Raw genomic sequence first — 16212 nt, 5'->3', positions numbered from 1 at the left:
AGATGCAGTATTCAGGATGCTTTCCCTCTGCCTCTTACGATGAGTCTTTTCAAACAAAGCAGAATGGGACTTTTGTTTACCTCCTACTCGCTCAAAATACTTGGGATAGCCAAGACAAGAGGCACATGCATGCAATGTAAATACTTTCATTCTTTGCTGCTGCACAGCACAATGTCAGTCTTCCAGGACCTGACAACTAACTGAAAACTTCTCAGCAAGTTACACATACAGTACGCACTTGTTCTACTACTGAATATTCTTACACACAAAGTGTAAAACAAGAGAATAAAATTAAAATGGAATTTATTGGCATTTTAATTTTAAATACACAATATAACAAAATTTAGAAAGTCTAAAGCATACCAATACAATTAGTTATTTTTTTTTGTTTATTGTAAAACTATTTACAAAAAGTATTTCCAAGTTGATAGAAACTGTACAGTCATCTGTCCACAGGGGGGGGGGGGGTCAGGAGGGCATGGGGGTCAGATAAGTAGTGAAGGCGAGTGGGGTGAAAAGCCACCTCTGTGACACTGAACTAGGAGGTTGTTTGCAACATCAGTGAAGATAACATTTTGGTCAGAAACATCTTCTCTTCATACATTGTGTTCCATAGATGGTTCCCCAACTCAAACAAACGAACGAACAAACCAACTAAATGTGGGACCCCAACTGTGGAAATCATTGACCACGTCATTTCCCCATGTTTTGCATATAAAACTAAAAACAGGAAAAGAAACACAGCCAAAATTATCTTTGGAATCCGTAGTAGTTTTAACAGGTTCGCGGGGTCATATTTCTTGGGTGTTTCCTTCCAAAGATCCTAGGCCTTCTTCATCTTGCCCATGTGAGTGCTGCCGTTCTCATGGTGAGCAGAGCCATTGCTGGTGCCGTTGGTGGCTCCGTGGTTGATACCATTGCTGGTGCCGTTCTCGTGGTGTTTGCCATTCTCATGGCATTTATCTTTGGTGTATACAGCTGTGCCATTCTGACACTGCTTAATGTCCTGTTTGGGCAACCGCTTACCCTTCACGTAAGCCTGGATCCAGAAGTTGGAGAAGAGCACGAAGAAGAAGGTTCCATACATCCAGATGAGGTGGAGGATCATGGGGAACTGGTAGTCGCAGCTGTCCATGAAGTAATACTGGGTAGCGTGGAGAGATACTAGCACAAACTGGATCTGTTGGGGAGAAATCAGTGGTCAGCCAAAGACTTTATATATATATATATATATATATATGTAGATGAATTTATCTCGGTGCCTTGGGAGCAGAAGCGTGGACATGAACAACAAAACTGCACGAGTGTACATACGAGCTGAATGGCAGTCATGTATTTCTTCCACCACAAAAACTTCTGGAATTGTGGTCCAGCAGCAGCAAGGCCATAGTAGAAATACATGATGACGTGGACAGAAGAATTCACCATGGCGTGGAAGGATCCCATTCCACCTGGAGTAAAAATCACAAAACATTAGACTGACTCCACCAATGTAGCCAAAGAACCTCAAGAAATCAAGAAGAGACCATGGAGGTTTTAGAAAGAGGCTCTTGGTTAATCATTTTCTCATGACTAAACAGAATTCAGTAATTTACAGGAAGCCTGCGCAAGGTTTCTTGAAGAGCTCAACAAGACCAAAGTAGAAACCAAACAAGGAACATTGTGGTTGATAGTAGAGGTCTACATGTAAAAGAGGATTACGTGACTATGTTACACACCCTGGCTGCTTGTGTCCATTTATCAGTGTTTAACTGATGAGTCAAGATTTAGTAAATGTGTACCCACCAGGAGCGTAGCCAACTCCCCACCACCAGGTCCAGGGCATGAAGGAGTGGTGAAAGATGTGCAGGAAGGTGATCTGGCTGTGCTTTTTCCTCAACACGAAGAACATCTGACCGAAAGAGGATATTGATTAGTCAAAGCCATTCTCCAGGGTTTTTCCTGCATAGAGAATTACAAGGTGGCTGTCTCTGTCAAATTTTGTGCCGCCTTAAGCTCTCGACAACATCTTCTTACCATCACTTTTTATTCATCTTAGCCATATACATTTTAAACTATCTCCTGAACCCTGGAATAATTAAAGTTTGCGTACTTCAGTATTAATCGATAAAGACGACGACAGAAAAAAAACATCAAACTTTTTTAAAAAACAGTCCTGTGTTGTAGACATTGGGGTAATGTTTGTCACATTTTGAAAGATTGACAAAAAAAAATAAATAGAAGAAACACAATTTTTCTCTCATTTAGCCAAATATCAGTTGGAAAAATATTGAATTGGTAAAGATTTTCTTTTGTGAATTTGTAAATGTGACACAAAGGCAGCAAAGATTTGTTAAGCAGTTGAAAGAAAAGTTTATTTACATTTGTGATCGATCTGATGATTTTATTCCAATTAATTGTTTCATTTATTTTTAAAATGTCATGAAATTGTGAAAAATGCAAACGGTCACATCTCCTAAATCGTTGCAGTTTATGGAAATTGCGCCAGATTCACTAGAACTCCTAAAATAGTTGCTTGTGAGAAGCATCTGCGGCTCATTACACATGCACGTGTGTGCACGTGATCAGGATGGTGCCACTTCCCTCTCATTTTGAGCCAAGAAAAACCCTGAATCTCTGCTGAACAAAACTGATCACGACAGGACGTAAAATTGCGCACCGAGCCGTCGGGTTAAATGGACTGGACTTACTGTGTCGATGAGCTCAATAATCTTGGAGAACCAGAACAGCCAGGCCACTCGGACCATCTGGTGAGGTGAATACAGAGTCAAGTTAACAGGAAATGGTCATTAGCGAACACGTGCACAGCTAGAGAATAATGACTTCGGCTGATATCAGTCAGGGATTATAGTATGTGTGACTGAGGAGCAATGAGGGACTCACTCGTAGTGCTTGAGGACTGTTGGAGGTATCAACGGCGTCACATCGCCAGGTATATGTTGTGGCCCAACCAGACATCAGGAACTAAAGAACAGGAAAATTGTATTTACTTGGGGACAAAACACTGCATTGAAGTTAAGTCATTAGCTAATTACATGCAAATTTTAAAACAGATCTTTCAAAATAGAATTCAACCAAACTACACTAATTTAGCCATGTCTATTCAGACAGCAGCATTGTGTGCAATATCTGAAATATTCAAAATGTGCAGAAAAGCATCTCACTTCATAGACAATGAATATCGACAGCGCCACTAGCAGGAAGTTGTAGGCTATCATGGCTTCCTTTAGCTGGAAGGGCTTGCGATTAGCCATTATGCGAGGTCCCAGGTACAGTACAAAGAATAAGTAGCACAGCAATATTGCAGTCATGGGAACAGGACTCTGCATCAGTGGATAGTTCTTCAGTCGTGGATCTAGAGAGAAAGAGAAAGATTACATGATATTAAAAAACAAAAAAACAAAAAAGAAGAGTATTTTTTTGTCAGGTCAGTCACTTACCAATTCCTGCCAAGAGGTAGTCGTAGATATCCATGGCGTGTGAGCCAATTTCCTGAATCTCTTGAAGCATTTTGACCATCTTGTTTTGTTAAGACCCAGTTATCTGCAAAAAAGAGATCACCATTAGTTTCACCTCATCAAAGCCACGCACAGCAGCAATCCTTCCACCAGTCCCATGACAGCAATTCAATGAACGAAACATCATTCAGTTCAAGAAAACAATGTTTTGTTGTATGTCAAAGAGAAAAGATGCACTTCCTGGACACATCTTGATCCATAAGTAAGTTTTCTGATGCATTTAGGAACTGGAAAATGTGCCAATCTCCTTCCCCATCTTTTTTCATTCAGCTTCTGTGAAAATTCATTATTGTGCAAATTCATTCTACACACTAAAATTTCAGACATTGCAAAATAAAATTCAGCAGTCTTCTCCTTTAAGAGTAAATTACATGAATGCCGGTGCACAAAAATAAAATTCACATCTTTCATTCATTGCCTGTGTGTTGCTGGTCATCACCCGTGACCAATAAATGCCTCAAATGCCTTAAAGGAGGAGAACATTGTGATATTTCCTGATTCAGCGAGACTGAAATGCAATTACTGGAACAGAGAAGTTCAGCCCTCACCAAGCAAACACTCCCACCTAAAAATCCCAGGATGCTTTGCCCTGGCTCCAGCCACTCATCAGACATGGCCTGATATCAGAGAGGAGGTGCTACAGGGAACTAAGAGGACATCCCTCATCCCACAGTGAGGCGGCACTCTTCAAGCTGTTCGTGTGTAGGAGTCAGTCCACAAGTTAAGACACAATATCCAGACTGCTCTCCTCACATGAACCCAGCTGCCAGCAACAACAAAAAAAAGAAAAAAAAGAAAAAAAGAAAAAAGGGAAAGTTGCTGATCACTGAACTTCCCTGATACAGATATCGCAGTTCCTTAAGCTAACAACCAGTGTTCCTTCTTGTTATGTGGCAACTACATTTACTGGAAGACTGCCACTGCAAACCAAATCTGTCAGCTCAACAACAAAAATAGGGAGAAGTATTTTGCTAATGGCAAGTGACACGACATGCAGTCCTGCACACAGGAATGTTGCTATGGTTTTCAGACCTGCAGATTTCTGTTGACAAAGCCTAACCGTATCAAGTGTAAACTGTAGTCACAAAGTAGAGGACATGCAGGGTGCGGTCTCTTCTCAGCACACTGGACCCAGAGGGAGCTATTGTTTGATGTACAATCTACAATATTGAGTCTTCAATGCCCAAGGACTAAAGTCCAACCCTCCCTGAGCCAATATAATTAAAAGCTAATAGTTTCAGGCTGGAGAATGAGGGGCAGGGAGCCGAGCTCATGCAGGTGCTGCTCAGAAAAATGGCAAAAAAAAGAATACAGTAAAAAGAAATTTTACAGTTATGCAGTGTTTGCCAATAATTAGCTGGGTCCAAGTTTAAGGATGCCGACCTGCTTTTGGTGACAGTTTTAAATGCTTTGTTATCACAGGATGCGTAAACAGGAAATGTAACTTGCAAGGAAATGTAGGAAATTGGATACGGGACATTCATTTTCCAGGCCATTTCAGCCTGCAGCTGACTGAGTGCTTCAAGTGAATGACTGTAAAACATCTTACATCGTTAGACACAAACTTATATTGACTGCGGAAAATATAAAATAAAACTTGTATCGAGTTGCAGCCCTTTATGCACAATCCAAATCAACTGGCTCAAGGATCTCAAAAATAACGTAATCTGATTGTGTTTCTTTGTGATTACAAAAAGGAGGAATAAGCATCAAAGAGGAAAAATGATCATTTTTATCTAAATACATTTTATATTTGTTGAAAAAGTCCCCTCAATAATTTGTGCATTCATTGTGTCAAGAGTCAAAACTGAAGAGCACAGGCATACAGTGTAAAACAGATTCTCTCTCACAAACGGGACATTCCTCTTCTTTTTGTAGATGCCCCCTGCAGTTTTGTTCACCTCAGGGCTTTTACAATAGTTAACCAAAGGGCTACGACACCGCCGCTGTATCTTTGTGGTGGATCTTCTTGTGAAGCTTCCAGGTGAATGAGTCTAACATTCCAGACCAATTCCTGGTAGATGCACTTGATACCACTGACCAACTTCCAGCCGCTTACATGATGAAATTGAATGGTGTTGTATAACAGATCACACACATCACAAAATCTTCAGAAAACTCTTACACAAAAAGCTGTGGTTGTTTTTCAACCGACGATGAGGCATTTGGTCAGGCGCCTCACATTTCAACAAGAGTACCATCATGTCTGTAGTGCAGACGCTGTCTTGTTCTGAGGAAAAATGCTGAACAGTTAAATTGATCAGATCATACTCTGCCACTACACAATCCAAGGCCACTGTGTTATAATCACCTAGACAAAGAATTCTCCCTTTATTACCAATTATGTTGGTAAAGCATTACATTTTGGTAGTTAGTTTGTTGGCACCATGTGCCAAGTTTTCATGTTCAAACTGCTGAACATGCAACATGACTCATGACTCTAGATCCACTTGTTTTTTTGGGGTTTTTTTTGGAATACTGACCCATTAATAAAAGTGATTGTGCAAGTCAGGGAGATGGTCTTATGATCATGACAACACTAACAAGAAAAGGGAAACAATATTTCTGTATCCTGAGGCCCAAATGAAGATAGAAGAAAAACGAAAATGAAACCCCTTCCAGTTCAGCTCAGGTAAAACCACAAAACCCATTTCATACAAACAACCAGCAGCAGTTACTGCACCTCACTGCTCTTGACACTTCTCTACCATTTATTGTATCTGGTCATCATTGAACTCAAACATAATGACACCACCTCACTTCCTTTAATCTTCACAAGTTAAAGGTTTGCACATTACCACAGAATTTGGACTGGCGGTAAAACCTGATCTCAGTTGTTCAATGGTCACTGATGTTCAGTTATAGCAGGTAGTAATTCAGCGAGAGGACAGGAACTTCCTCATGACTGTGGGGAAGAGGGGTCCAAAGAGCGTCTCCTGTATCATTCCTATGACACAGTGATGCTGCAAACACATGACCAGTGAAGCACCAGTCTACATCTACATCCGCCCTAGGTTGTACCACTCAACTAAAATTGTTTTAAACTCCTACATTAAACAAAGTCACTCCCTCTGTATATCCCACCACAACCACCCATTCAATATTAGGCAACCTTGACAACAAGATGGCTGGTTTACATCCACCAAGGAGACATAGTACAGTGGAGAGGGAGGGAGAACATTTCCTATGAGAGCCATGTCAATGAATCATAGGGATGGAAAAAGGGAGCTCACACTCACGAGGTAGGAGTTAATGATGAACAAACTGGAGGCGAGATAAAGAAACGAAAAATCGGAGAGGTGTAGCCAGGAACCCATTACTCAAACACACTCATAAAAAGAGACACTGTAAACAGAACAGCCTGAGATCCTCAAACACCAAAAGAACAGAAACCTACTGAGGAAAACTAAGGGGAAAGAAATGTTTAAAAAAAACACCCTGAGCTGCTCAACATGTAGGCAAACTCCACACACAAGTTAGTTCACCTTCTACATAACATTGAGCAACTTACCTGAGATTAGAATTTTCCCCTTAAATCATCAAAAGCAAGCGTGACTCCTTTTTCACGGCACAGCAAAGCCTCTTCGTAAACTATAAGGGCAGGCAGGGCAGGCGGGGCAGGCAGGCAGGGGTGGCAGCAGCAAAAAGAAAAACAGCAGCACAGGGAGAGGAAGACAGACACAAAGAGAGAGAGAGATGGGGAATGAGAAAGTAAACTGATAAAGTGTGACTGGTACAGCAGTCTTCCAAATCCCCACCCTCCCTGACTCACACAGTGGATGAATAACCAGCTCACAGAAGGAGAGGGAGGAAAAGAGGCAGAGCCAGAGAGAGAGAGAGAGAGAGAGAGAGAGAGAGAGAGCACTGTGTGTGAGAGTGAGATGGCCCCTATTTAAACCCATACCACAAAAAAAAAAATTAAACTAGCTACTTCTGTGAACGCCACCCTGACATCAACAAGTGAGTTTCCTCCTTTTTCTTTTTTTTTTTTTTAAAAAACTCTCCTGGTCACACCTTCCACCCGCTGAAACATTCAACACACACAAACACACGACTCTGGAGTCGCCCTGTAAGTTTTCTCTCAGGGGTGGGCTGATAATATTATTCACAGGCAGCGGGCGAGAAATCAGTGGAGACTCTGTTATCATGAAGGGGGCCATTGTTGCGCTGTTACTGGCTCTCTACCCGGCCAACACCCATAAAGCAAAACTAGCTTCCATTTCTTTTTCTGTGTTGTGGGACAATCAATCAGGACTAAAATGCCTGAAACAAACCAAGGAGTAGTTGTAAAAATTGTGTATTTGTTTCAACCTGCGTAATCTCAGTGTGGACCCCCCACCCCACCCGGCTTTGCAGACACATTTTCAAATTCTTTTCATTTATCGTTGTTTCTACTTTATTTTTGTATTGTCTATTTACAATTACAATTATGCTTAACATAACCACACAAATCTACCATATGCTTGCTTCATAGACTTCAAAGACAAAGCTCACATGTCCAGTTTAGTGGCAACAAAATGAGCACAACATAATAGCCTACAGGGGAATCAACACACACTCGAGCTCCACAGCTTGAAAGCATCATAAAACCTTGATGTTTACTCAGGGTTGGACAGTGAAGTTAATGGCAGACAAAAACTATTGTTGCAAAGGGAAGAGATGACTCATACGATAATGCTTAAATTCTTCTGAGTGAGTTGTGTAAGGAAGTTTTGCTCTCTCTGATAGGAAATCACTTACTCTGATCTAACTGTCACACCCAGGAGATTCACAGAGGAATAAAACAATCTTTAGTAACAATAACACTTAACAGTATAATACTTATAGTATTACATGCTCTGCTTGTGGATCACTACAGGGATGGATGTATGGGGAATCCCTGCAGTTTCCTTCATCGTTTCTTCAGATTTGTGAATATTACTAGTTATCAATGTGTCCTCGTCAAAACTGCACACAATGGCTTAACTGTTGAGAGTTCAAACATTTGTGTTCAGTCTGCAAGGCAGTGTTCATTCTTGCAGACCAGCAGAAGAGCAAAACAGCCTCGCAAAGCTAAACAATGCTCTCAGAATTTAGCTATGGGGGGCTGGTAAGTAAAATTTATTAGCAACACGAACCCTTGCAGTCTGTATAATCTGAATCTCTTGCACAGATGATCTTGTCATTGTAAATATCCTCTTCAGTGTCGCACTGTATCTGACTGACTGGGCTGGTTTTACCTGTCACTTTGGCCCTGGAGGGAGGTGGGGGGGGGTGGTGGCGGCACTCCAGTTCATTTTAGCCCCTCCCCCAAATACACCTGACAACAAAATAGATCATCGTACTCTGCTATAGTCGCTGACAGGGCCATCGCAAATATGATAGTCATCTTGTCCGACGAAACCAACACCTTGCAAAATAAGCATCAGCACAGTGTAAAGGCGGAAGGATGTGGAAGCGCCAATTGTGGTGGTTTAAAAACGTAGTTATTTAACCCCTGACCTCTGATATGGTTGACTTCTGAAGTGTGATAGTCATCAAAAATGCTGTGTGACTCAAAGAGGATCCATCAAACCATAACAATCCCTCATGCTAAACCTACGGAAGTAAAAATCACAACTAGTCAAAGTTGTCGGAAAGATAGAAATACTTGCTACTATTTCCATTTTACTGATGCTGCAGTAGTCGTGCAGAGTGTCAGCAGTTTGTAAAACTTTTCAATTATTTAAATTACACATGCTTCAGTAAAATCCCAGACTAGATGTGTGCTGCAGATACACCCTGTTGTTTCCAGGGCCAAATAAAGTGAATCTGTTTTGGACTCCGACCAATTCACTACACTAAGTACTGATTGACCACACATCTATAACTTCATCTTGAAGTGCATAAGAGGTCTATTAAAACAAATTCAACTCTACTGGATGTTGATTTCAAGTGTTTGACTAGGTTGCAAGTGAATCTTGGGAAATCAAGACAGTATAATCCAATGGAGGTTCTGCTGACTTGGTAAGTGTAAATGCAGGAACATGTGCAGCAGATGCATTATAGCATTGAGCACAGGAATTTCTGCCAGCATGTGACACACTGGTGTGAGGAGTGTGACTTTGCTGCCAAGGTCTTGTCACTGTACAAATCTCAGGTCAAGCTATGCAATGTGAAAAACCTCCAGAGCAGTGCACGTGGATGGGCCAGGATTAAATCTGCTCTGAAAAGTCAGATAGACAGTAATGCTGATGCATTGCCTTCAAAGGTTAATGCCAAAATTCATGTTGTGAGCCAAACCAACAATAACAAAGCACCAATAATAAGTTAGCGGTGGTTAGTCTCTGGCCTAACAACAGTGTGGACAGTAGAGTTTTTTTTGTCAAGTTATGTTCAAACAGATTTATTTCTGTTCCTTCATGTGCTTAAAACTTTTAAACAGGTCAGCACAAAGTCTTGAATGGCAACAACTTCAGCCAAGTTGAAACTGAGCAGGTGAAATCAGATGAATTACTATTAGTTGCACATAGCTAAACAATGACATGCATTCCAATCAAGCCAGCATGATGACGAACACTCAAAAGAAAACAAAGGCATTAGTCAGTGTGTTCTTCCTGTCCGCCAGAGACAGCACCATCACCTGGAGACCAGGGGCCAGATGCATAAAACTCTGCAGATTGATGACTAAACCTATGTGTACGCACAAAATCAGAAATATGCATACAACGGTTCTGCTTTATAAATCTCACTCATTGAGAAATTGGGCACAAGCTTCATTACCACTCCCATAATTATCCAATTACTTGGCCCCAGGTACAACTCAACCTCATCCAGGCTCGTTCTGCCACTTTGTCATGTGAAAACTTAAAAAACGTAAAAAATAAAATTATAGCATGCCCACCTCATGCCCAATGAAATATTTGCCGAAATAGAAAACTCCATTACCTCCGCTACTACTGTGCAATAAAGAGGGTCAAGTAAAAGAAGCTTATGTAACATTACACATTTGGGACATAAACAGAAAACACCAACACTGGTCTGAGTCATGTGGTGTCTTCAGCAGGATGTGGCTGAGAGAGGGTGTGAACCTGAGAGCACATGGTTAGAAATATTAGCTGGCACACAAGCAGAATAAAGCTTAACCACATTTTGGCTGATATCATTTTATACGTTTCTGCAAATGCACAGACATTAATATTTTGTTATTCAACCTTTGAACTTGTGCTTTTAGTCTATTTAAAATAGTTATTTTCCAGGAAGATTAGTATTTCTGAATATGACGAATGAATGATATATATATATATATATATATATATATATATATATATATATATATTTATATAAATAAATATAGTTATAAATATATATATATATTTATAGCAACTGTATTATTTAACCCTAAATCAGTAATTACCTAAAAAAAAAAAAAAGTAAGTTGAGTGACGTCTTGTTACAGTAATTAAACATTTCCCATAAATACATGCTTCTTAATGCACACATTTAATTATATTAAAATTGTAACTGAAAACGGAAAATACTCCATCCCTCCAGTAACTACCAATTGCAATACACCCTTCAATAACTACAAACTTCAAGGCATGCTGTCGTGTTGTGTATCTCTCGTCACATTTGTAAATAAAAATAAAGGGGCCAGTGACATTGTACTGTAAGTTGCATAATCATATTAAAGAGTATGTCTAAAGAACTGGATTGCTGTCAGATAATATTGATTTGTGATATGATAAAAAAAATGAACACTCAATGATTTAATGACTTAATGATAAACCAGTTGGGCACATGGCATCCATTTTTAGTACACCCTCAAGAAAAAAAACATCCAAATGCTTAAGATATACTAACTTTAACCCCTTTCCCCCCAAAAGCACAAGAATGTTGCTGAACTTGATTAGGGACTGACATGTTTACACCATCTTCACCTCATTGTGTTTGGTTGTGTGTAGATGGTGGTGGGGGAGTAGTATCATCTCTACCTGCAAGTTTTCAGACAAGACCTACCATTCAACACCAGTCTCTTTCACTTCACGCCCCTCCCTCTCGCCCTCTAAGTCCCCGCTGCAGGTCTCACCCACCAACGACTCAGATTTCTTGAACTTTCCGCACACAACAATAGTGCATTGCATCGTTATGAAGGAGCTCAAGCTGATGCAGATGGTGCCGAAATGACTGCACCTCAGCAGGTTTAGGAGGCATTAGGGGAAGTAAATTTGCATCCTTCGGTCTGTTTCCATAAAGTGAGGTATTATAGGGGCTTGCAAGAACATGGATCCCACCTGATAAATTGCTGCAACTGGTTAAGTATGATTAATTATTATGTTCAGGCACTGGAACAGAGAAATTAAGTAGTTGAAACTGATCAAAGAATGTAATTAATTACACCATTTCCTGGTCATCACAACTCACGTGTCTTATTTTCTTTCTGCAGGTTAGGTGCTTGTTCAGACAAATTTGCCAGTAAAATGAGGCAAAACCACAGGTGAACATAATTTCTGCAATAATACCTCACTGCATAGAAAACTGTGTGCACTGTGCACAACCATGGGAAGTACTGCAGGTCAAAGTTGAACAAAGAAGCACTTCTGTAAACTGTAATGAATGTATGCAATCGACAGTTTGGGATGACTGATAATATTTGCCTTCTCTTCCAAATAAAACTGACTAACACTGGGGATTTGTTTCAAACCTGCACGAGCACCTGGTCGCTCGTGATTCTCGCCCCCTGACTTCTTAGAGATGTAGCTGTGTTCTGAAACTTAGATGGTACAAAGCTGTAATGACCACTTGAAATGATGACAAAACCTGTAACAACAAAGAAAAAACTGACAAGTTTTGACTGGAGCCATCTGTAATGTATCTTTCCATCCTGCTAATCTGAGAGGGATTTCCAACCAAACCCATAACTACAGAGGAAAACTTCACTGGGATTTACAAAGGAGGGTCGTGCACAAAAACAAGCCATCACTTGAAACACTTAGCAGCACTCGTCTCTCTCTGAAAACAACCTACTGATGTCTGAATGTCGAGACTGAGTTAAAGCTTAATAAAACTCACTGCTGCAATTACAGTTCAAAGATGAGCCCATACAGCAGACTAAATACAGGTAACAGGCTCATATTTATAGGACAAGAAAGTAGAACTAAGACCTTAATTGACACAAAATTTATTTAAAAATATAAAACTGCAAAATAAAAGCCCCCCTCCCAAAATAGGTGTGTCCTTAGGCCTAATTGGAGAGCATGCTAAAACTCATCAACATAACAACTCCAGACTTGACAGATGGGGCAATAGTAAAACTGCCTGGTAGACAAGTTGGTATTATACAAGACTTCCTTCATGACTGGAATGACACTCTCCATGTCTGTCAAGAATACCTTACACACTATGACAAGAACTTCCACTTGATGAAAACTATGGTAAATATGGACAACAGTGATTTTCTGATATGACTGTTACAACCCAGACAGAGTGAAAACAATGACCAAGTCTCCTTTTTTATTTTTATTTTTTTTACAATCTGACCTTTGGCCTCATTTCCCAAAAAACTTGATTATGCGTCAAAAAACAAACAAGACAAAAAAACAAAAAAGCAACAACAACAGGGAGGGAGGCAGGGAACTGACCTTACCATCTGAAAGCCCTTAACGACTATGCAAAAATTAAAAATCTTAATTTTACCAAACAGAGTAATAATTAGAGGTCAATTCGGTGACAGGTGATTAGGTGAGCCCCCCCCTCCTCCAAAAAGAAAAAAGCAGTCAATGATAAAACTAAAAACACACCTAAAGTTGTCTTCACCTTTCCGGACCATGCTGGTCAAAATACTTAACCAGTCATCTGAGGCCACCATGACATATTCAAAGGACATAACAAGGCCAGTGCTTACATGCGGCTGCATAAACTGACTTCACTCCTTAACCTTGCACTGTTTAAACAAGAACAAGTTAAACCACGTTACAGCTATTTAATTGCACCAAATCTAACTGTTTTTTTTTTTTTTATGTTTACATATGTTATAATATTATACAGCCTGTTTGAAACCAATACAAGTCTGACTTCTCTGGTTCCTAATTTTCATGAATTGTTTTATTTGATATATACATAGGATGTCCTTGAACTAGCTGTACAAGGTATAATCAAAACCTTGAACTAACTTTTACAGCCACTAAACAGCAGCTTCAAAGAGTAAATTCACTGTAGTAGTAAAAAAACGACTGCTGCATCAGTTCAGATGGGTTCGAACTTTACCATGTTGAAATTCTGGCCACACTCCAATCAAACTTCACACTTCTTCCAATGAAACAAGAGCGGAGGGGTTTGAAAGTTGCTCAAGCAAAGATTTATACTGTACCTTTCTAACTAAGAACCATAAAATGGAGTTGTAATAGACAACAGCATCCTTAACTGTCTCTTTAACTTTCATTTACAACACTGGCCTGAATGAAAAACTGAATGTCAGGTACAGAGGCATCTCCACCCACAGGAAGAGGACTTACTAAAACAAACACTTTCCTAAAATATCACCAAAGGAGTACTCTGTTCAAAGAGATCAGATTGTTTCAACGGGACCTTTCACTGCCGTTTGGAGCATTTAGCATGCAAACATGTCAGAGTCAAGTAAAGCAGCTTCTCTCCATTAACGTGGAACATAAAGAACAATGAGGACTTTAAATTTTGCCTCACAGACCAACAGGATTTGAATAATTTATTTACCTTACAAAGCATACATGGGCCCCAAGTCAACTGACACCATCTAAAGCAAAGAGCAACAGTGGTACAGTTTGCCAGAGACTCATTTTGAAGCCACTGATCTCCATCTAGGGAAACGATGTACAAACAGCCTGGGGAACACTGAATAACAAATAGTCAGGATCACAAACTGTCAGCTATCTGTGAGACTATTGCACCTTGTGCTTCAGTGGATTAGTCACTGAGAAGTAAATGGTGTTTTCACAAGGATCCCTTAAACACCAGGCTGGTTGGGAATATGTGGTAAGGGAAAAGTGAATGACTAACATTTTCCTGTCCCAAGCAAAGCACTTTACTGCAGCTGCTAAGAGAACAGAAAAACCCGTTTAAAAAAAAAAGGAAAAAAAAGGAGCATTTATACTGGCTGAAGCTTTTACTTTCAATATCACCTCTGCTCCTGTGCTCCAATGAGGCCGTGTTGACACTGGAGGCTGATGAAGTGATAACAATATGCAACCTTGAGGCATTAACAGTCACAATGCTGCAGTAGTGTTTGCATTACTATCAGAGAGACACCCGGGCTGGCTGACCTTGCAGCCCTTTGTCTCCATCCCACAGTCCTTAGTTACAGCTAATGTTTACATGTCTACACACAGTCGGTGATCCTTAATCTACCTTGAGAGACCATCACCTGGGAACAAAAGAATCAATGGGGGCCGATCCTGATGCTGGAGGATCTGAGGTCTGCTACTTTTTGTAACAGCCAAGTAGTTAATGTTTTGTAAATTAGTCTTTTTAATGTGCAGTTAGAGAAAGCCCCCCCCCCAATCAAAAATGTTGTATTGTGACACAGTGTAAACTTAAACTTCCAACACTGCAAACATTTAAAGTGTGACACACAGTGCAACCATATCTGAATCAGATTCATAAATTAAAAAGAAAACTCCTATTCAGTTAATCAAATGTTTAAGAAAAAAAGTGTGTTTTGAGAATTTCTCAATATATTTATGGGGCAATACCATTAAAAAAATAAATGTTATCATCCAGCCTTGCCCAGCTGGTGACCTCACTGACCTCTGAAGTCACTCTTATAATGCAGGCTTCCTTCTTTTTGCCCCATATCCCCCCACGGCCCCCATATCAATTCTTAGCAATATTTTTGTTAAACACCTTCTATTTGTTTTTCTTTCAACTTGGCTGACTTAACTCAAGAACAGGTAAAGTTCAAGCTGATTTCAACATGATTTAACTATTATGTGTTAGTTATTTAACCACGTCAAGACATACCTGACGACAAAGAGACTATTGTGCCTTTAAAAATGTATTTGGCCTCTTGGTGATCACACTGGACCTACGCAAATGAGCATGAGCTCTGGCGTAAACCGTTAGACACCGTTATAACATTTGATCAACAGGTTTCATTTCCTGTGGTCCACTAAAGTGAAACTACATGTGCAATACTTCTTATCCTTCCCGTTAGACACCTCAGTGTGTTCTCCTCATCACTTCCACTCATATGTTTGACAGCTACAACCGACAAAATAGACGACAGTCAACAATACCACCTGCCTTCAAAGGGCAGAGCAACAATGGCCACTGTGCGCAGGCTGTCAATGAGCTCTTTGTCCACAGCACAGGTGCAAATGATGAGAAGCGGACTCACGCACGGGACCATCAATAGGCCACATATCGAAAGCTGATTGATATGTAAATTTACGCGCCAACAACACGTTTTCAAGGGACACACATTTTAACGCAACACCGGACATAAGGTCAAGGGTGAAAAACAAAACCGACTCTTAATTTAGAACCAAAAAAAGGCTGTTTTTTTTCGTTTACGTCAGAGATGTTCTTGTTTTCAAGACAAATAACAAACGAAGCCACCTGAATGTATATTATATCAATAATATGACGTTGCATAAATGGGCGCCCCCAACATCTACAGCCCCCCCCCCCCCCCCCCCCCCCGCCACGGAGAGAAACGCACTTTAAAGTAAGTAAAAGCTCTTTGACGCGGGAAGTGAACATG

At 40.3% G+C, this 16212-nt stretch overlaps 1 protein-coding gene across 1 annotated transcript; it reads right to left on the bottom strand.

Annotated features, from left to right (window-relative positions):
- Positions 1–286: 286 nt before the first annotated feature.
- On the bottom strand, positions 287–7276 carry elovl1b (ELOVL fatty acid elongase 1b). Its single transcript, XM_023408078.2, has 8 exons — positions 7030–7276; positions 3441–3543; positions 3165–3355; positions 2884–2964; positions 2691–2747; positions 1786–1891; positions 1315–1451; positions 287–1180 (listed from the first exon to the last, which is right to left on the bottom strand). Exons 2-8 carry the CDS (start codon positions 3517–3519, stop codon positions 824–826), a joined length of 1008 nt encoding a protein of 335 aa, XP_023263846.1. The 5' UTR covers positions 3520–3543; positions 7030–7276; the 3' UTR covers positions 287–823.
- Between the last annotated feature and the right edge of the window lie 8936 nt (positions 7277–16212).

The sequence above is a fragment of the Seriola lalandi genome, unplaced genomic scaffold (assembly GCF_002814215.2).
Source record: "Seriola lalandi dorsalis isolate HSWRI2012SDOR001 ecotype SW California unplaced genomic scaffold, Sedor1 jcf7180002054353, whole genome shotgun sequence".
Lineage (NCBI taxonomy): Eukaryota > Metazoa > Chordata > Actinopteri > Carangiformes > Carangidae > Seriola > Seriola lalandi.
This window is presented reverse-complemented; position numbering and strand designations above follow the sequence as displayed.

Excerpts from the sequence above, each read along its gene's own strand:
- elovl1b (XM_023408078.2), bottom strand. The coding sequence starts at position 3,519 with ATGGTCAAAATGCTTCAAGAGATTCAGGAAATTGGCTCACACGCCATG. Across the intron at positions 2,748-2,883 it reads ACAGTCCTCAAGCACTACGA|ATGGTCCGAGTGGCCTGGCT; the intron begins GTGAGTCCCTCA and ends TCACCTCACCAG. Across the intron at positions 1,181-1,314 it reads ACATGACTGCCATTCAGCTC|ATCCAGTTTGTGCTAGTATC; the intron begins GTATGTACACTC and ends TCTCCCCAACAG.